This window comes from Zerene cesonia, chromosome 26 (genome assembly GCF_012273895.1).
Source record: "Zerene cesonia ecotype Mississippi chromosome 26, Zerene_cesonia_1.1, whole genome shotgun sequence".
Lineage (NCBI taxonomy): Eukaryota > Metazoa > Arthropoda > Insecta > Lepidoptera > Pieridae > Zerene > Zerene cesonia.
The window spans coordinates 6,209,078-6,231,540 of record NC_052127.1 but is presented as its reverse complement, the minus strand read 5'-3'; the positions used below and the strand labels follow the sequence as shown (position 1 = coordinate 6,231,540).

At 39.4% G+C, this 22,463-nt stretch overlaps 1 protein-coding gene across 4 annotated transcripts; it reads left to right on the top strand.

Moving 5' to 3' along the window:
* Window positions 1-488: 488 nt before the first annotated feature.
* On the top strand, window positions 489-22,404 carry LOC119836913 (protein 4.1 homolog). 4 transcript variants are annotated; one of them, XM_038362373.1, is made up of 17 exons: window positions 489-672; window positions 883-1,030; window positions 1,391-1,507; window positions 2,218-2,425; window positions 3,210-3,362; window positions 3,771-3,956; window positions 4,405-4,577; window positions 6,991-7,088; window positions 9,565-9,661; window positions 10,387-10,451; window positions 10,729-16,392; window positions 16,572-16,790; window positions 17,774-17,863; window positions 19,215-19,301; window positions 19,807-19,920; window positions 20,419-20,529; window positions 20,712-22,404. In XM_038362373.1, the coding sequence occupies exons 1-17, from the start codon at window positions 529-531 to the stop codon at window positions 20,781-20,783; spliced, it is 7,746 nt and encodes a 2,581-aa protein (XP_038218301.1). In that variant the 5' UTR covers window positions 489-528; the 3' UTR covers window positions 20,784-22,404. The 4 variants fall into 4 exon arrangements, with proteins under 4 accessions (XP_038218301.1, XP_038218302.1, XP_038218303.1 ...); XM_038362374.1 differs by lacking the exon at window positions 17,774-17,863; XM_038362375.1 differs by lacking the exons at window positions 16,572-16,790; window positions 17,774-17,863.
* Window positions 22,405-22,463: the final 59 nt, after the last annotated feature.

The following is a 22,463-nucleotide window of genomic DNA, read 5'->3' as shown; positions in this document are numbered from 1 at the left end:
TTTGTTTTTTGACTGATCACCACGATTAGCATGGATAGACACGTCTTAAATGAAACATAAGCTTAACCAATACGTTATGATTATAAACTGTTTCATTCCTTTTAAATCTTCAGGCCCGAAACTACTCTTACTGGCTAAAATAGCTTTTTATTGGCCAAAATTTAAATACTTAATATCTCGAGTAGGGCAGGTGCAACAGAAGATTGGAAGGTGGGATGAACTAACCAGCTTCTTTGACCCCTTTACTGAAGTGGCTCGACAGAACTCAGTGAGGTTTTAGTCTATAGGAGTCTTATATAACCCACGGCTCTTTTACCCGGGGGCCGTGGGTATCTATGCAAGATTTACCCATAAAAAAAAGTGCAAGAGAAGATTTGACTTTGGAAAATTTTAAACATACAAACACAAATAGGTCATATTTAAGTCTGTTAACAGAAAGCAAAATATTATTCTCCATTCTAATAAACGTACAGAACCCACAATAAAGCTTGATTCTATCCTTCCAGGTGTTGAAGGAAGAGCGGCACAATGCCGGAGGGCGTGGCGAAGGACGCCAAGGATGGCAAGGATGACAAAAAGTCGAAGGAGAAGGAGTCGCCGAAGCGCCGCGGCAACCTCGCGAAGGTCAACGTGGAGCTGCTGGACGGCTCCGTGATGGACCTGGAAGTGGATGTGAGTATCGTTTCACTAGAACTCACTCACTTGGTCCAAAGTGGGTTTATATTGTTTATTTACGATTATAATTAAATATAGGTTAAATTACACGTTTTAATTTAAAAATAGTTCAACTGTTTTCCGATAGAACTTATTTTCTATTGATCGTTTGCATCGTCATAATACTAGTATAGATTTATTATAATCGGACTGATTTCTGCTTTACAGAGAAAGATTCGAGGACACGAGCTGGTGGAGAAGGTGTGCTCCGAATTGAACCTCGCAGAGAAAGACTACTTTGGGCTGCTGTATGAAGACCGAGGGGACCCCAGGGCATGGATCGACCCGGAGAAAAGGGTCTCTAAGATGATAAAACGTGTGTGAACAAATAGATTTGATACTTTAATAGCTTACAGAAACAGTTTAGGGCTGCCCTTATGTTATGGTACAGTGTCGCTGTTCTGCTGTACCAATATGCCCATATTATTAGGGCAAGTTAGGGTTACTGTCCAAATTGGATGCGTTCGTTATGTTGAAAGATATAGTTTTATAGTGAAAGGCTTTGCGCAATTATACTTGAAGAAAAAGTTTATTCTAAGCTTGTTTATTAATAATAATTAGCTGTCGCCATCTACTTATAAAGGTGCTATGTGAAATTGCTAAAAATAAATAGTTCGCGTTTCGACGTTCGTTTATATTACTCAAATGACAACCCACTCCCAACAACTAATTCCAGACGAGCCGTGGTACGTGCGATTCGCGGTGAAATTCTACCCGCCGGAGCCGGCGCAGCTGCAGGAGGAGCTCACCAGGTACCAGCTCGTGCTGGCCGTGAGGAAGGACCTATTGGACGGTAAGTGTGTGTGTTTGTGGAGAGGAAGTAAGAAAATATATTTTGGTTAATTTAAATGTTTAAAAAATATAAAATATATGTGAGTTTTTGTGGCCTTAATAAAGAATTTTTGTAACATATATTATATAATAATTTTTTTATGGCAGACCATGCAAATGAGCAGGTGGGCCACCTGTTGTGAGTGGTCACCATCGCTAATAAACACTAGTAACACTAGGCTGTTACATGTGTTGTCCCTCCATCTTTCAGTGTTAGATATAAATGGGCTATCTAACTCTGAAATAATTTTTCACATCGGACTAGTAGTTCCTGAGATTTGATATCAGTATAGACTATTTATCGTCCATACGTGTATGTTATTATTATATTTTATATTTATAAAAAAGCTGTGGTGGCTCAGTGGTGGAGGACCTCGGACTTCAAAGTCTAAAAGTCGGGGTTCGAGACCAGGCGTGCGTGCAGGAAATGATTGATTCAAATTGATTGGATAACATTACTCCTCGAAGCGGTGAAGAAAATATCGTATGGAAACCGGCATGTCCGGGAATTAAAAGTTCGATAACATGTGACAACTGCCAAACCGCTCTTGGCCAGGGTGGTTAGTGGGATTATGTTCTGAACCCTCATAGGAGGCCTGTGTCCCAGCAGTGGGAAAATATATAAGCTGGTAATGATGTGTTTGTTATTACCATGTATGTCCCGTACGGCAGGGCGGTTGCCGTGCTCGGCGGTGACGCACGCGCTGCTCGCGAGCTACCTGCTGCAGTCGGAGCTGGGCGACTGGGAGGGCGGGGCGAGCGGGGCGGGGGCGGTGGGGGCGGTGGGCGCGGCGCCGTGCCGCCAGCTGCGCCTCGCGCCGCCCGCCAGCTGCACGCCCGACCTCGAGGAGAAGGTGCTCGAGCTGTACAAGACGCACAGGTAAGGCACGTTACCTGCGCCGCCGTTTGACTAGCAAAAAATAGCATCACCAAATGGGTGCACACATATCATACGCTAGCTTTTCGCCCGTGGTACATATATATGCCTGCCATAGCCCTATGTCACTCAGTGAATTTGTAGCTTTCCAATGGTGAAAGAATTTTTGAGATCGGTCCAGCGGTTTTTGTGTGTAAACGTTACAAACAGACAATAATACAAATTTCCATTTTATAATGTTAGTGTAGCAGACTTCCTTCAAATTATTTCCGATGAAGCGGAGTTGGTATAACCTCTGTGGACACAATACGAGTTAATGCTGCCGTTCGATCGTGGCTCGAGCTTGTGCTGCCGCTGGAGAAGTGGTGAACTGTAGTTTAAGTTTGAGCCGCCGTTGCGCTTTAATTTTAGTTAGTGCCGCCGTTGAGTCGTTATTTAAGTTAATGCTGTCGTTGGAGTTGTTGTTCTGCCGTAACGAGAAAAATTAATCTATTTTCGTCCAGTTCAGTTCAGTCCATCTGTTTTTACGTGAAAACGTTATAAACATATAAAAATACAATAGTTTCCTCTTTATAATATTAAGTAAAGTTCCGCTAGTGGGGTAAGAAGCAGTATATCATGCATCTGTTTCACTGATCGATTTTTTATGTTACGACTAAGATAGGTGGTCAGCTTTCTATGTCCTTCCAGACAGACGGAGACCGGCTCACGCACTAACCACTGTACCAGGGTGGCGGTCCTTATAATATTAGAGTAGATAAAAAAAATGACAATCTACCACCATCAGGGGCCAGACGCCGGCGGAGGCCGAGGCGAACTACCTAGAGAACGCAAAGAAACTTGCCATGTACGGCGTGGACCTGCATCCCGCCAAGGACTCGGAGAACGTGGACATCACCCTCGGCGTCTGCTCCTCCGGCCTGCTCGTGCATCGCGACAAGTGAGTGTGCGCTTCTTAACCGACGTTAGCAGAAAAACGGAGGAGCTTAATTTGACTGTTTTTTTTGGTGCTGATAGATCAGTGGGTATTGATTTTTTTTTACAATTTTACAAGTGAACTACATATTTATAACTTGAAATTTGGAGATACCAACTTGGAGAACAAAATCAGAGTTAATGTTTGTCTATGTTGTGACTGTTTAAAATTGCTAGTTGAATTGACAAAAACTTGAGTTTTTAAGCAAAATTGTTTATGGTAGTTGAAGAATTTCAAATTCAAGATGGCCGACAGTAGAAAATTTGGTCGTCATTTTGGTGCATGCGAGTGCTATCATAATTGTTATGCAATTATATATCAAGAGTGTGTGTCGCGCACGCGCACACGACATTACCGTAATCCCGCCCGCAGGCTGCGCATCAACCGGTTCGCGTGGCCGAAGATCCTGAAGATCAGCTACAAGCGGCACAACTTCTACGTGAAGCTGCGGCCGGGCGAGTTCGAGCAGTTCGAGTCGACGGTCGGCTTCAAGCTCGCCAACCACCGCGCCGCCAAGAAGCTGTGGAAGGCGTGCGTCGAGCACCACACCTTCTTTAGGTGAGATATTATCATTATCATCATCTTAATCATCGCCATCATCATACACATCAGCGAGGTGTGCTGTAAAGTGTGACATAGTACATGTGAATGGAGCTGGACCCGCTCTGAGTTGCCAACTCACCTTGCGGATATTCTACGCTTATACTACATTTTCTAAACGTGTTAGGTTGTTCATGACTCTCCGCACGAGATGAACGAGCGTATCGCCTTAAGATAATATAATAGAGTAAAAGACAGCTTTGTTTAGAAAATGTCGTATATTCCTGTTATCAGCGCATGTTCCCTAGTTAGAACCAGTTGTAGCAAAAACGGTAAACGGGTTTAAACTCTAACATCGTATAAAGATAATAGAGTGGTGAGTGTCTTGGTCGCCGGCGGACGTGGCGGTTGCCCGCGCCGTCCGAGGTGTCGCACGCAGAGTGTAGAGCGGCGCCGTGTGTTGCAGGCTGACGTCCCCGTCGCCGGCGTCGCGCAGCACGCTGTTCCCGCGGCTGGGCTCGCGCTTCCGCTACAGCGGGCGCACGCACTACGAGTCGCGCTCGGCGCTGCCCTCGCGCCCGCCGCCCGCCTTCCCGCGCGCGCTCTCCTCGCGCCGCCTCTCCTCGCGCAGCGCGCTCGGTGAGTGCTACACCTGCCGCTCTACGCGCCACTCTACATACCGCTCTTCATGCCACTCTACATACCGCTCTACGTATGGATCTTAGAACAGCTCTACTGTAGTAGTATGTAGAGCATATAGGACTATCTGCAGCTCTACTTGTAGCTCTACCTACGGCTAATACCTTTGTATTTAGTCGATGGATAATTTTTCTGTTCCTATGTTATCATGGTTTTAGTGTAATGTGGACATTATGCCTCTGAAAATATCTTAAGACTAGCGGTCCGTCCGGATTCGCCCGTGATACATATATAGACTATAGCCTTCCTTAATAAACGGGCTATCTAACACTTAAAGAATTTTTGAAATCGGATCCTGAGATTAGTGCGTTCAAACAAACAAACTCTTCAGCGTTATAATATTAGTATAGATTTAAATATAGCGATTGCTATTTCAACAGTACTGATAAGCGAGATATGTACCAATTAACCCCTCGGTCGCACATCAACCTTGTACACATTTCGCGACACCTTGTCACTCTGCCAGACTGCATCGGATGCTGTCACCGCATCTGAGATCACTGTTTATTTCATCTCACGATATTAGCTCATAGGTGACTCAATCTGGTGGGAAATCAGTTTTTGCACTTGTGAGTTAGTTTGAGAAGTTGTGGTAATCATTTGAGGACGTATGAAGGGTATTTTGAAATTAAATATGATTAATTTTAAATGTGTGGGTAAAATTTAAAATTAGTTTTTTGTTGTAATTTTTAATTGAGGTGGCGTGGATAATTATCTATGGCGTGGATAATCGCTCTGAGATATTTTGACATTGCAGTGCCTTTCGTAAAAGCTGCGCTGATTATTTCGTTTGGTGTATGGTATAATGGTCGCCCAGATTTAGTATTTGAGATTTAGAGATATGCAGTCCATATATAAAGTTATTCAATTGAGAAATAATAAAATATTACTAACAAACATCGATTAATACAATTTAATGACACATATTTATTAATCCTCTGAGTGTGTCACCAGCCTTATTCCCACGGTTCATGCGAATTGGCCTAATCCTGAATGCATCTCGCAAAAATTAGCCTAGCATCATCACAAGAATAGTGGTTTATTTTGGTTCTATTTACAATTGCGTCAGCGCCGTACACTCACTAGTCGCTACTCAGTCGAGTGGCGGCAGCGGTGATGAACGGACGTGTTCCGCGTTTAATATTTAATATTATTTATATTTAATCGGGAAATTTATAATGGTGTTCGATGATTGTTGGAGTCCGGCGTGCACTTGTGAGTTCAGTTTGTGCGTTTGTTTTGTTGCTTGTTTGAGATTTTTTTTTGTTAACTGGGGCATGTAAATATATGGATGTATTTCGTGCGACAATGAATAACAGAAAAATAAAATACAAAAAAATGCATCATAACTTAATTTTCATGACATCAGTTTCGCTTCAAATTAAATGTGCATACAATTTAATTTATTACTTTACTGTCACTACATCTACGCGGAGTTTTTTTGGCGAAAACATTCAATAACGTAAACAAACATTTCGCCGGAAATTCGCCGCATTACATGTAAATAAATACCGTACACCAGATGTGTGCGTACATCACGCCGATATTATAAATCGTAATGTTGGTATGGGTGGATATTGAGTTGTTTAGATGCTCTTTCACCGAGAAAATAGTGAATTATATTCGCAGAAAGTTGATTTAAAAAAGGGTGAAGAGAATCAACAAAGGTCTGGCTCTTTCCGTTAATGCGACAGCTCTAGCGGAGGTTCGTGGTCCCCGTCAAGGGGATACGACCTTGAGCGTGCCGCTTCCAGGGTGAACCTTCAGTTCACCCACGCGTCCATACTAGCATGTAACCCTTCAGGCTAACATAAAGATTCACCAAATGTTTTTCACTATGGTTCACCCAAAAAAGAAGAATTTTCATAATAATAAAAAAAAAAACAATGCTCGTACAGAACTCAAATAAAACTAAAAGTGATGCGTATTCTTGAAATGATGAAGGTGCCATTTGATCATCAGTTATTTATATTTATGTAGTAGTGTAATGCATATTTATTAAGAGTACATGTGTGAGTCATTTGAAGTTTTTCTGTAAATGTCTAAGTCGATTAACAGTTAACACCAATATGCTTATTAAATTTATTTAGTCGTTAATTCGTAATTTAAAATGTATATGTCCTTAAAATGTTTTTTAATCGCGTCTTAATCAGTCGAGTTTATGTGCGTTTGAATATTTATTTTATTGCATTACTCGAAAAACATTAAAGATTTTTTTTACATATCTATATTTTTTCATTGGACAACAAAAGCTGAACCCTATCCCAAAAAACATATTTTTTTTTGTATAAAAATGTTATATAAAAATTATGATTATACAATTAATTCATGTATAATTATTTGCATATTCCAGCGCTCTCGTCCGGCGACAAGGAGGAAATGCCCCCGGACGCGGCGAAGAGGCACACGATGCCCCCGCAGCCTGCCTCAAGACCTACCATTAAAGATAAGGTAATGTGCCACTATGGTTTTTTCAGATTTTTTGTTTTAGGTAATAAAATATAACGGATGTCATTTTTGTTATATTTGTTAGGGTACGTTTTACTTTTGTAGAGTTTATTTTTCTATCAAGTTACTTCTTTGATAAATTGGATTTTTTGTATTTTTTTTTTTTTTGAGACGATTGATTAACTTATGTAATTGGTAAAAAGTACGAAAGTGTTTTTTCTGATACTTTTTTTTATTGGTTGGGAATTTAGTCTAAATTGTTTCATAATTGCAATTTATATAAAATTCTTACTGACTGAACTAAGAAATATATAATGTAGTTACAAAAGCAAAGATTTTTGTAATATGCTAGTTCTACACAAAAGCATTTCAAATAATGTTTAATCAAATATTTAAATAGTGTTTGCATGTTTGTCATCTTACTTCATTTATAATAAATCAAACCTTTTCATTCTTTTGACATTTTTCGGTCATTTTACATAAAGATGGGTACAGCATTTTTGGAGTTACAAAGCGATAATGTTGACTTGTTGGTACCTACCTACATCCATACATAATTCATTAAGTTTAATAATTAAGGTTAACGTTAAAAAAGTAAAAAAAAAAAGTCTCAGTTACTCTTCTGTATTTTTGAAGACTGACCGTACTCGAAATAACATTTGAGCATTTAGCGAAAAAACCCAAAATGATTTTCTTAACACAATGCGTCAACTAATGCCTATCAATATCAACAAAGTACAAAATGCCCGGGTATTATACGTTGTTACATGTCGTTTTTATATATATTTTTTTAATTTTGTTGTATAACAAAATATTGTTTATTTATGATATTGTAACTGTCGCCCAGAATTTCACTATAAAATACCACAAAAGGCGAACTCGGACACAAAGTGAAATAACGTGATATCTGTCCATAAAGAGCTCCTGATCATTTTCCACAAAGAAGTTAACTAGTTTGCTCTGATATATTGTCGAGATTTAACTTGCTCGAGTGAAAGACCGAACTTATAAAAATACCTAAAACAATAGTACCCGGGCATTGTACACATACGCTCACGTAACACGTAACGTAACGCGTAACGTAACCCGTAACGTAACACCACGCCCCGTCCCGGACGCAGCTGCGGCGGCGCTCGGGCGGCGCGGCGAGCGCGTCCTCCGCCAGCTCGCTCGAGGGGGAGTACCTCGCCGAGCGCGACAAGGTGCGCGCCCCCGTACCGCCATACCGTCATACCGTCATACCGGCGCGCCGGTACCAGTACCGGATATCGGGTGCTGGGTGCCGCTCGTGGCTCATGTGCCATTACTGTTGTTACTTCATAATTGTGTACAAGTCTCGATCGAAATATACATAAATAATGCCCACAGTATCCCCATATGATTGTACTAAAATGTTCATATTTATGTTATAGTGCTATCTATCATATTATATCTATTTCGTGGAATATTTGTTTTAAATGCACTTGTAGCAAAATGAATTGAATCGAAAAGAAAATTTCTCTGTATGACATTTTTTTTATTATTTAAAGTTTACTAAAACTTCAAAGATACTTGATTCCTTTGTTCTATCAATTAAGGCTCAAAAATGTATGCACTTCAATATCACACGTTTAGAGCGTCCACGAGTGGTATCCAGGCGAGCCTGTATCTTCGGTTTCCATGCACATACATTTGTGATCACTGTATTTGGCTTGTCGTAGCGCGTATAGATAATTGTAGTGTTTTTTTTTTTGGGGCTTGACAAAAGCTTTCGCCTATTAGTGATTTGTAGTATTGCTGTTCTTTACTATCGATCAGAAAAGTGTTATATAAAAAAAATCTATTGTAGTGCAGCAGTTTATTGCAGTGTATAGGATTCATCATTGCAGTGCACCACTGCATTGTAGTGTTTATGATTCATCATAACAGTATTCAGGAAAATGTCAAAATATCAAGTTTGGTAATAGTTATCTATACGCGTGGGTGTTTATTAAACGTACACTTCGTAGTGGCACTTTATTATTTGGTTTCGCAAGTGTGTGTAACTCCATCATCACAAACCCTACCATGTATCTCCTTTCATTTCGCTTATTAGATTGGTTGATCTATATTGTTTTAAATTTACTTTATTGTGAGATTCCTGTTATCTAGAAATGATTGTTCACACATAAAATGTTTTAAAGTAAGCTTCATTGTAAAATGGATTTTAAATATTAATTCCACTTTATTATTCTATTCTCTTTCTCTCTCTTTCGCTTGATAAACTACACTTAATAAATCATTGTTTCTTTTTCGATAATTGGCGGCATTAAATCTTTTTTTTACTCTGGATGTTTTTAAGCAAAATTCTTTTACCCATAAACAGAATACCCGTGACCAATTTCTAAGTTGCAGGATTCCATCCAGCGTGCAGTAGTTGTTGGGAGTGTTGCGTAGTTAGTGCGATACATTAGCTGTGACTTGTAAAACAATCTAACAAATTGCGTTATAATCATTTCAGAAACCGCCACCTGGTGCGGTCAAGGTGATGCCCACTGCGCCACCGGAGAAGAAAGAAGATAAGAAATTGGCAGAGCAGAAGAAACCGGCTGAAAACGGTAAATATAATTGTGGATATGAAATATACATTTATCTTGCTTTATGACACTCGAGTATTACATAATTAGAAATTATAGATTTTTAACGGGGTGTATCCCCATGATCCCACTCGCTGCAAAGTATTCGATATTTCTAAATATTTAAATTAGAATGAACCAAACAAATAAAATAGTGATTTTAAAAATAAGTATCTGCTCCTTAACTTCAAGAGGACACAGGATATAAGGAAAACCTTATGCATTATTGAATACCAGCTGCGCCCCGCGGTTTCACCCGCGTAAGTTCGTATCCCGTAGGAATATCGGGATAAAAAGTTGCCTGTATGTTATTCCAGTTGTCCAGCTGTACGTACCAAATTTCATTGCAATCGGTTCAGTAGTTTTGCGTGAAAGAGCAACAAACACACACACATCCTTACAAACTTTCGCATTTATAATATTAGTAGGATAATTATTACTCAAATATATAACAAAATATATTTCTCTATGATAGTGTGACTTGTCGAAAAGTTTTAGATAATCTAAACTAAAATATTATAAAGCTTAAGAGTTTGTTTGTTTGTTTGAACGCGCTAATCTCAGGAACTACTAGTCCGATTTGAAAAATTATTTCAGTGTTAGATATCCCATTTATCGAGGACAGCTATATATGTACCACGGGCGAAGCCGGGCCGGTCCGCTAGTGCTAAATATTTCCAAATTAAACAATGCGTTTCATTGGACAGGTACTGACACGACGAGCGATCCAGGCGTTGCAAATAACATTGAAACTACACCAAAAAGGTCAAAGGTAAGTAATTTGCAATGGTCAAATATCACTTGTCCATCAGGAGGAATGGTAGTTTCACTTTGATGAAAAGTGCATAAGAGTTAGATTGAATGTTCAATTCAAATGTTGTAAATATTCTCTATGTTAGATCAAGCAAAGCATGAAAGCGCATATAATGTTTAGTTCGCACTAAGTGTTCGTAGATGTCCACGAACGCATTTTATTTTCTATTATTGAGTTTCGTTTTTAATAATTTTTATTTTTTGTTTTCCTTTTCCCCACCATCCCGACCAAACAGGGAGGTTTCGGTTTATTCGGTAAGAAGGATAAATCACCGAAAGAAGAAAAGTCGCCCAGAGATAAATCACCCAAGGGTAAAGATAAATCTCCAAAAGAAAAGTCTCCGAAAGATAAGGATAAGAAACTCAAAGATCCCAAAGCTAAAATAGCTGTGATCGACACGTCCAACGATAGCACAAACCTCGACAGTTCTGTGGATAAGAGTCCAACGAAGGAAGAGAAACGGTTTACAAAACCGTACGAATATACAGATACAGAGAAGAGTCCAACGAGAAAACCATACATTCAAGGTGCGTTCAGTTATGAAAAAGAACCGATTTCTGATGAAAAACAGAGAGGAATGGATGACAGTCAAAGTCCAGGCACTAGAAAAGCAGGTCTGGCTTTCAATTACGCTCCTGGTGAAGATAAGAAGGTGGCTGAAAGTGCAGAGAAACGTAAAACTCCAGAAGATCCAAGCAAATTAAAGACACCTGGACTTGATTACGTTCAATCCGCAGCTCTCAAAGAACAAGCTAAGACTCCCAAATCTAACTTAATCGACCCAACCTTAGCTTTGCTTGATTCAGAGAGAGCTCATCATGAAGCACCAGTCGCAGCTGTTGTACCCGTTGCTGCGGCTAAAACGGATAACGAAATTCAAGTAGTCATAATAACAGGTCGCTATAATCCTAAAACGAAAAAGCTTGACGACGCTAATGGTACTATTTTAGTGACTAAAGGCACGTTGAATAAAGCCAACGGCAAGATAACGACAGAAAACGAAATAATTAATATGAAATCGGGTCAGGTAAACTACACAGACCCAGCAACTGGTAAACAAGAAGTAAAGAATGGACACGTTGATTCCAAGTCAGGCCATATTCTCTTCACATCTGGTGTTATTGACCCGAAGACTGGAAAGATGGATCCAACGTTGGCGCAGCAATACTGCTTCGTAGAGAAAGCTGATGATAAAGTAGGTGCTAAACCAGGCAGGGAAGTAGACTTGGTAGTTATTACCGGAAAGTACGATGGCAAACACAAGAAACTTGATGCGAGTCACGGACACGTTGAAGTTTCAAGAGCCGTTGTTACACCAGATGGCACTGTTAACTCCAACTATGGTGTCATTGATACAAGATCAGGAAAGATTGAATTCGTTGATCCTAAAACAGGAAAACAAGATCCCAAACAGGCATATGTCGATCAAAAGACTGGCAACCTGCTCGTTACTACTGGCGTTTTGGATCCAAAATCGGGCAAAGTTGATTCTTCCTTGGGTCAACAGTTTAGTATTGTTGAAAAAGACGCAACTAAAGCAAATAGAGAAGTGAGATTAGTCGTCATTACCAGCAAGTACGATTTGAAGAATAAGAAACTCGACCCAGTATTTGCTCACGTAGATTCAATTAAAGGTGTGCTCAGTGGTGCTGATGGTAAAATATACTCTGAATATGGAGTGATCGACCCTAGAACCGGTAATATACAAGTTACGGATACAAAAACCGGTAAACAGGAAGTTAAACACGCTCAAGTCGATCCAAAGACGGGTAATATTCTTCTTTTATCCGGTGTGGTTGATCCAAGAACAGGACAATTGGACACTTCTTTAGGTCAGCAATACAGCATTGTCGACAAGCCTACCAGTACATTCGCCGTTGTACCTGGAAGGGAAGTTCAAGTGGTAGCGATCACTGGTAAATATGACACGAAGACCAAGAAACTTGACAATCCTAATGGTTTCATCGAAACGTCTCAAGCTATTGTTAGCGATAAAGATGGAAAAGTACACACTAACTTCGGTATATTAGACCCCAACTCAGGCAAAATCTATTATACAGATCCAAAGACAGGGAAAAGGGATTCGAAACAAGCCGCTATTGATGCTAAAACAGGTAGCTTCTTACTTACGTCTGGCGTCATTGACCCGAAGACGGGTAAATCAGATTCTTCTCTAGGCCAACAATTAACTGTAGTAGATAAAGATGCGCCAAAGGGCATGCCAGAGAGATACATGAATTTAGTTATTGTAACGTCTAAATATGACCCTAAGAGCAAAAAACTTGACCTTACTAACGCACATGTTGATACCATATCGGGTAAACTTGGAGATGATGATAAAGTTTACACCGATGTTGGTGTTATCGATCCGGCCACTGGTCAAATTACGATAACTGATCCATTGACAGGCAAACAAGAAATTAAGAAGGCTACAGTTGACCCTAAAACAGGAAATATGCTCCTCACATCTGGTGTCATTGATCCCAATACTAAATTAGTCGATCCTACATTGGGTCAACAGTACACAGTTGTAAACAAACCTAAAGACACGTTTGCATCGGTACCCGGCAAAGAAGTTCAATTAGTGGTTATAACTAGCAAATATGACTCGAAGTATAAGCGATTGGATAATCCAAATGGGCATGTAGAAACATCTCGTGGCATAATTGCCGCTGATGGTAAAGTTCATAGCAACTTCGGTGTTATCGACCCTAAGACGGGCAAGATTGAGCAAGTTGACCCTCTTACTGGTAATCAAGAAGTGAAGAATGCTGTAGCCGATCCTAAAACAGGACATCTCATCGTAAACTCAGGTGTGGTAGATCCAAAGACAGGAAAAGTGGATTCATCTCTTGCACAACAATTTACTATTGTTGACAAAGAAGTTAAGCCTGTTGAACGAGAAATTCATCTTGTTATAATCACAACTAAATACGATCCAAGAACTAAGAAGATTGATCCAAGTCAAGGACAAGTAGATACAGTCAGTGGTACGGTTGGACCTGATGGCAAAATACGCACAGAGCTAGGTGTTATTGACCCAGCATCGGGAGAGATTACAATCAAGGATCCCAAGACGGGTAAACAAGAAGTGAAAAAGGCTCAAATTGACCCAGCCACAGGTCATATGCTAGTAACCAGCAATGTTGTTGACCCGAAGACAGGCAAAGTAGATCCCTTATTGGCACAACAGTACAGCATTGTGAATAAACCAGTTGTGTCACACGCTAAACCACCATCAAAGGGTGAAATAAGACTTGTGATAATCACAAGCAAATTCGATCCTAAGACTAAATCTGTGGATGCTAGCTCTGGCAATGTTGACGCTGCTAAGGGTTACGTCAGTCATGAAGATGGAAAGATACATACAGATTTCGGTATCATCGATCCGAAATCTGGACAAATTCTCTATAAGGACCCTGTAACTGGTAAACAAGAGCTTAAACAAGCAGAGATCGATCCCAAAACGGGAGCTATAATTGTAACGACATCAGTAGTTGATCCTAAGACAGGCAAAGTTGATCCTACATTCGCTCAACAATTGATGATTGTTGATAAGCAGAATGTGTTGCCTAAAGCGGCACCAGTTTCTCAAAGAGCTAGCGTATCCCCACCGAGACAAATTCCAACTCCCGTCAAAACACCTACAACAACGCCTGTACAAACTCCGTTGCAATCTCCTGTGCGTACATCATCTCCTATTACAAGCCAATATCAGAAAGCTACACCTATTACATCAGTGCAAGGTGTTGCTCCTACTAAGCCTACTACCGCACCACCTGCCCCACCCAAGAAGAAAATCGTTAAAATAATGGTTATATTTACAAGAGTTGATCCGAAAACTAAGAAACCTGATTTCTGCACTGCTGAAGTAGAACATCTTACAGGAGTACTAGATCCTAACGGTTTCATTGAAACTAAATACGGAGTTATCGATTCTAATAAGGGTAATATGGTAATTACTGATTCAGCAGGACAGAAGCAAACTAAGGATGGTACAATTCTTAGTGAAACTGGACAAATATTCATTAATTCTGGTGCTATTGATCCGAAATCTGGAAAGATTGATCCTAATCTTGGTATGATTTTAAGCGTAGCTAAACAAGACGACCCTGTTGTTGATATAACTACTATAACGGGTCCTATTGACAGCAGAACCGGCAAAGTGAACATTGAAGAGGGAGTAGTCGAACATACAAAAGGAAAAGTCGATGCAGAAACTGGCAACATTTCTACTAAGTACGGTGTTATAGACCCTTCAAATGGAGTTCTCTTTGTTTCGGATACAACAGGATCTCAAGACGCCAAACCTATCATCATCGATGAAAACAACGGCCAGATATTTATTAAGGGCGCTGTAGATCCAAAGACAGGTAAAGTTAATCCGAATATGGGTCAAATGCTTGTTGTCGGCAGTCATATTGATCCAGTAGTCGAAGTAACATCTTTCGTTGGAAAAGTAGACGCTAAGAAAGGAGTTATTGAACCCAAGAACTCTGTTATTGAAAGCAGCACAGGTCAACTCAACCCTGATAACAATATCATTAATACAAAATATGGACAAATTGACTTGATCAAGGGAACAGTTACATACAATGATCCCAAGACAGGCAAATTCGAAAGTAAAGAGCTTAAAGTTGATCCTGTTACTGGACAATTCCTATTACGATCTGGACAAATCAATCCTAAGTCCGGAAAACCAGACAAGGATATTGGCAGATTGATGTGCCTCAGAATAATCCAAACTAAAGTGGATCCTGTTTCAGGAAAACAAATTGTATCAAACGATCCTAAAAACGTCAAAGTTGATCCTAAAACAAACCAAATTTGGATCGCTGGACCGAAAGATCCCAAGACTGGAGAAGTCCTGTACACCGCTGGACAGATTGACCCTAACACTGGTTACATCATTTCAATCTACGGTCGCTTGGACCCGAAAACTGGAACCATCTCTAGAGCAACGGATGTTGAGAAATCTCTCATCAAAGTTGACCCAGTCAATGGCCAGATTTATACAGCAACAGGTGATGTTGATGAAGATAATCAACCTTTGTATTCTGCTTCCCAAGTTGATCCTGGTACCGGTGAAATTTACACCAAGCTAGGCAAGATCGACTCAAGAACGGGTAAATTGATAATCGTGAAAATCTACATTATTACACAGAAAGATGAGAAAGGTAGAGTCAAAGAAGTCGACCCTAAGGAATGCACCATTGATGAAACAACTGGACGAATTATCACAACTAAAACTGTTTACGTATATCAAATTATCGACCCGATTACTGGTGAAACAATTGACGTGGATCCTGATGATCCTAGACTGAAGGGAGCAAGGACAACTGTCACGCAAACTATGACGCTGTCAGGCAAAATCGACCCTGTAACTGGAAGAATTAAAACGGAATACGGGGACATCGACCCGGATACAGGAGATATAGACCCAAGTACCGCTGTGAGAGATCCAGTTACCGGCCAACTCATTTTACATTACTCTCAAATAGACCCATCGCATTTCGAAGACAAGAGCGGCAATTACACAATCGAAAAAGAAACGCAAGACCTTCCCGCTAATATCGACATACAAACAGTCAACACGCATAAATTCTCAACCTTCGGTAAGGACGAGAGTCCCGCCAGGGGTGATGAACCCAAAACGTTTACTGAGTACACGACCAGCGAGCACATAAGGCACCAAGGTTACGTGGCTTCCTCGACCCCCGTATCCTCCAAGATCCCGATTTCACAGCGATCCAAAAAGACCCCCACACCGCCCGTCGTGGTCAAAACGACGACCAAGCAACTCCTCACCAAGAACGACGAGGGCGTGACGCACAACGTGGAGCAAGAGGTCGAAAACCTCGGAACCGGAGAGGTGACGTTCTCCACGCACACGAATAAGGTTCGTTTCTTGTATATATCTTAGTAACCGGCAAACGTGACGCCACCTTTTTACGTTTTGTTTTCTCCTAATTTTGTGTTCAATTTTTATTTTAACGCGTGGCAATTTACGCTTGTTTAGTAACGTCGATGTTAGCTAGTTCTGTATATAGTGTAAGCATGCTAGTCTAACATTATTAGGCGGAAAACGTTGAATCGACGGAGGGGAGAAGTCCGTACGTGACCGCGAGGGCCGTGACCACCAGAATGGCGACGACGCACCACGACCTCGACACGAAGGCGAAAACGCAGCAGCTGGAGGAGAAAACGGTCGCCCACACGCTCACCTCCTCCGCCACGCGCCAGGAGCAGCGCGTGCTCACGCAGCAAGTCAAAACCACGGTCACAACCGGCGACCAGGTGACATTCTTTACTCAATGCAAATGATCCATTGCCATCCGCATGTTGTTTTTTTTTGTTATCATTTATTTTTCGTTCTTTTCGTTTGACGCTTTTATATGGCAGCCTTTTCACGACAGCGATGCGATTGATATGCTATCGCTTTGAGCTTTCGATATTTCATGATACGTTTTCCGTTTCATTGTTTAAGCTATGCAATTTAAAACTATGAAAATGTTTTGATTGAAAAAAAAAAATAGTGAAAATGCAGTCATATAATGCACGTATGATTATGTTCTAATTTAGATTTTTTTTCTCTTCTTTCCAAATCGTCATGGCCGCCCTTAACACGCATGGTGTGAAACTCCGCATTCGTGAAATAAACCCCAACATTATGACGGTTTAATCATGGTAATGCATTAACTGTCTTGATGTGACCCATCCCATTATAATCCATTTAATATTACATTAAATTTAAACTACATTTGCATATCTAAATGGATACATTATTCATTTTCCCATTACCTGAAAATTCCTCTTTTTTTATGACATCATTGTTATATTTCTCAAACATTAAATGTTTTTCTTCATTATGTACTCTGAATATTTAAACTTTAAATGTTTAATATCATAATCGATTCAATCTGGCAAATATCCAATAATTACATTTGAACCAATTGAAATGGATTACCTTATTTATTGCCTGTTTACTTATTCTATTTATTAACCATTGGTTTTTAAACAACCATTTACTGGTTTATTCTTTGTACAAATTAATTTTCTATGAATTTAAAACCCCGTCTTTATACATAACTATTTTCTAACACTCCTCCTATTGCATTAATTAAAAAATGTCCAAATTTTATGTTTCTCCCCTATCAACCACCGTGTTTCCAATAACTCCTCCATATCGTCTCAAACTACCCTCAAAATCCACGCACGTCACGGGCCATATAAATAACCGCGCACCCGCGGCAACGCGCATTCCGCGCACAACCGCGCAGCTGACCAGACACGGCTCGCAGTCGTCGCTCAGCAGCGGAGACTCCGGCACGCCGATCGACTTCGAGGGAGAGGGGCATTATTATGTCACGGTAAGTTATAATGGCAGATTCTCTTACAGGTTTTTGTTCTATCGTGGGATTTGTTTTAATACGTTATATAATTATACCTAATGGATTTTTGTGCTCATTTGTTGAAGGATTCAATTTCATTTCTTTTAAGTTATGATAAATAAACTTAAGTTGATGTAGTTTTTGAAATACGATTGTTATGTGTAATATAAAAATAGTTGTTCTTTAGCGAAATGTAATATTGTATAACTTGTGTTTTGTAAATACAATATAGAACTAGGTAATTTTATATTTCTTTTGTAATATTGTGTATTATATATTGTATTAATTAATTAATTAAACAGGATAGTCGCTACATAACCAGGTAAAGTTTGATGTTGTACTTGTGTTAGTATGCATTTTGGATAGCATGAAACTCATAAACAAAACGTGACGTGATTTAGCAAAAAAAAAAGAGCATGGGATTAGCATGGCATAGAAATGTTACTGTGTTACCATTATTTACAAGTTTATTTTTAGTTTTACATAGTTTTTGAGAAAAAAATCTATTTTGTAAGTTTTCTTTTGTTTCGTTTGTTTAGTTTCTAACTCTTGCTAAAAATAGTTGATTATTTTCAGTATAATAGTTATATTTAAACGACGTACTATCGATTTATTGATATTTAAAATAATTAAATATTAAATATTGTATGTAATTACTTTAAAAATATTTTGATAGAGTTGTCCCTATAAGCCCCGCCTGACTTTAAACTACGTTGGTACATCTCTGCATGTATTGAATGACATCGACGTCAATTCAAAATGTTATAAGATACACGTGTCCATGTTAATATTAGTTTTCGGCTGACGTTGTATAAATATAAACAAAAATTAAGTCTCAATAATAATACGTGTAAACTACTACTAATATTATGTGTCAAGATAACTCTATGATATGTCTCTCCTTTACGCTTGAACCACTGAAGCGATTTGGCTGACATTTGGTACATAGATATATTATGATCCGAGAAAGGATATAGAGTAGTTTTATCCCGGAATTACCACGGGAACAGGAACTGTGCGGATAATCCTCCGAGGCTATATATCCATTGCCTTTGAAAGTGGCGGAAAGCAAGTAGGCAATAAAACATTCTAAAACTATGGATTTGTATGTTTATATAATTTTCAGCTAAACTCAATCTGGTTTTTTAAAACCACACGCTGAAGTTGATTTATAAAGCATAGCGTTCTCATCATTAAAATAAAAAAAAGAAATTTAGTCTGAATTACTGCTTATTTATATATAGCACTTTGTTTATACCACGCGAGCAAAACCGCCGTCGGCAACAAGTGTACGAATCTGAATGATGTTCATTGCGTGTGTGATGCGCAGGAGCCGGGTTCGTACCGCACCACGAGCACGAGCACGGCGCTCGGCAGCGCGCCGCTCGGCGGCATGGTGCACGCGGCCAGCGCTAAAGTGAGTGTGTTTTGTGGCTGCAATTGGGTGTATTGGGAAGGGGGAACTTTTGTACTTTTGTGTGTTTGTAACGCTTACGCGTAAAGACCATTGAATTGTTGAACTTAAGAACGGCTGAACCGTTCTGGTTGGAATTTGGTAAAGAGATAGTTTGACATTCGAGGGGAACTGGAATCATACGAGAAAAATTCCTGGTCTACCCGTATTGGCCTTCGATTGCGCGGCCGAAGCCGCGGGCGGAAATCTAGTTACAATCATCTATCTATGTAATACAATACGAAATAGTTACGCATTCTGAAGAATCTATATAAACATTATAAAGCTGATGAGTTTGTTTGTTTGCTTGAACGCGTTAATCACAGAATCTACTTGTCCGATTTGAAAAATTGTTACATAGTCCATTTATTGAGGAAGGCTTGTTGCCTATATATGTACCACGGGCGAAGCCGGAGCGGGTCGCTAGTGTTAGAATACGCACGTGCTATAACCCTTGTCCCCGGCGCAGAGCGGCGCGGGCGCGGGCGCGGGCGCGGAGCGGGCGGAGGGCGAGCTCGCCGGCGAGGAGGTGGTCTCCTCGCAGACCATCAGCTCCAAGACGCGCACCGTCGAGACCATCACCGTGAGTCGATTGATCAATACTCCATCACCTTGTGAAATGGCTTCTCTAATTTTGAGGATGTATTCGGTTGCACATGGGGGGCATTCACGCGGACAGCGTTGTATGCAATATGCTATGAGGATGAAAATGTACTTAGATTTTTTTCCTGTTTAATGTAATATTTATAATAATGGGATAACTGTAATGGTAATGTTTATTGTGTGTGATATAAATAAATAAAATCATCATCATTTGGATTACGTCGTCATCGTTATGATTATAATTATGATCATCATCGCATATAGTTAAAAAAAAGATTTTGTATTAAGAAAAAGCACTAAACTTAACAAAGTATAAAATGTATATCCACTCAGTGAAAAGTAAAAGTTAAGACGTTTGGTTGTTTTTCTAGCTAGCTGCTTCAAAACTTTAAAAATGTCGAGTAAATATAATTTTTAATTCTACTTCAAATTTCCGAGTTCTAATACGACTTTTATCCAATAAATGTACAATTTCCAGTACAAAACTGAACGCAACGGCGTGGTGGAGACGCGCGTGGAGCAGAAGATCACCATCCAGTCGGACGGCGACCCCATCGACCATGATCGCGCCCTCGCTGAGGCCATACAGGTATCGCGCAGTATAAAGCTATATATGTATTTTTAAATATAATCACTATACATCTTTCAAGGCTCGAAGGACCATTTTCTTTTCAATGAGTGTGTGATCCTTTGCCGTATGGATTGTATATGTATATAAGTATAGAAGAATAGTGAAAGCCACCACTCGAAACATTTATATTTGCACGCCAGGAAGCCACGGCGATGAACCCAGACATGACGGTGGAGAAGATCGAAATCCAGCAGCAGAGCACGCAGCCCTGAGCGCGCGCCGCCCGCACGTAGCATCCCTGCGAATATTACTACTAAGTTATTTAATTATAATTATAATCGTTTATAATTAATTGTACTTTTCTATTATATCGATGTTGTGTCGGAAACGCACTCTATTTAATAGTTACGAGTTGTAAAAATACGTTAAGGTACGTTGCAGCATTTTTTAACGATTTTTTAAGCTTAGGCTAAGACGACCGGAACCTGGGCTTAGCGATGCCATACATAGTGTTCGTGTTATTGAAAATTCATTTGAAGAAATCTTTCGATTTAGCTTTAAAAGTGTCACGAGTTAGACCACCGTTATTTAGTGATAATTTTTTTTTCTCAAAACCTTGACAACGTAGGACGGGACTAAAAATAAATAAAATATAATGATCATTACGCTCGACTGAGACCTCCTGTATTCCATGACACTGAAGATCTTTTGGCGGGAAAGCGAACGTCACGGTTATGTCACGGTGACAGTTGGCGGGAAAGTTGACAGTCGGGAGCTAAAAAGTTTTAAGATATTTATAACATGTTGCTATTACTGTTTCTATATTACACCATTTAGGTGCTATTTAGGTATTAGAATGTAAAATTCTGTCTTGTGTGTTTATTGAGCGTTGGATATTAAAGGCTTGTGCGGGAGTAAAATTAAGATGATGGCATAGACTGGCTATATTCGATCTTATTCACATGAGGTTTGGAACGAATTTGGCATGAGTAAACATCTTGAGATATTATAAATCAGTTCTGTGGAATATTTTTGATTGGCGGTAACAAAGATGTGTTAATAAGGTTGGATATAGCTTGCATGAATTAAAGACTGATGCCACAGATATTATTCTTATATCTATAAATTGTTTTACTCCAATTGGCTTATCGTTGTTTAGGGTTTCACATCGCAAGCACAAATACTTTTAAAATACGACCAATGCAAAAATCTAAATACATCACCATTATTATTTTTAATGACAGGACATTCCAATATACCTGGGTTTCACATATTAGAATCTAGATTTTTTTTTCAACCTTAGAAAGTGGTTTTTCGTTTTATAATCTGTGGTTTTACAATTTATTGACTTATCTTATATTTAATGAAGAATATATAGTTACAAATTGTTCATTTACAGTGACATTAAAACAACACTAATGACATTTAATTTGCCACCACAATTTGACAGCCCACAGATTATAAAACCATAATCGATTTTAGTATTGTACAATTACTACTTCGGTAATCGCTAGATATACGTTTTTTTCTTTTAATTAAGTCTATGTTACGCTGATTGTGAATCAGATTTTTACTTTTTATAATTTGACATTTTATTGTTTGCGTGTGACGTCACAGGCTGATGTGTTGCCATAATTATTTTTAATGGCGGTTCTGTGGTGGGCACGGGTTGGGCAGTTGAGGAGATCACTTTTTAATATATATAGATCATTGATTTTCATGTATATATACTATAAAACAACTGTTTTGGTGGGTATATGTAATCTAATGGCAAATGATCAATGCAAGGTTCAGTTAACTTTTACATTAAACTAATAACAGGAATAATTTAGAAATTAAAAACTTTTCAACGGATTTTAAACGCGATTTATTCATTATATTATTAACCCGACGTTTCGAACACTTTACAGCGAGCGTGGTCACGGGGAGATTATATATGATATAATATTCGC

Coding starts and splice junctions, on each gene's coding strand:
- LOC119836913 (XM_038362373.1), top strand. CDS start 529: ATGCCGGAGGGCGTGGCGAAGGACGCCAAGGATGGCAAGGATGACAAA. Junction 2,426..3,209: donor GAGCTGTACAAGACGCACAG/GTAAGGCACGTT, acceptor TACCACCATCAG/GGGCCAGACGCCGGCGGAGG. Junction 16,791..17,773: donor CGGTCACAACCGGCGACCAG/GTGACATTCTTT, acceptor ACAACCGCGCAG/CTGACCAGACACGGCTCGCA.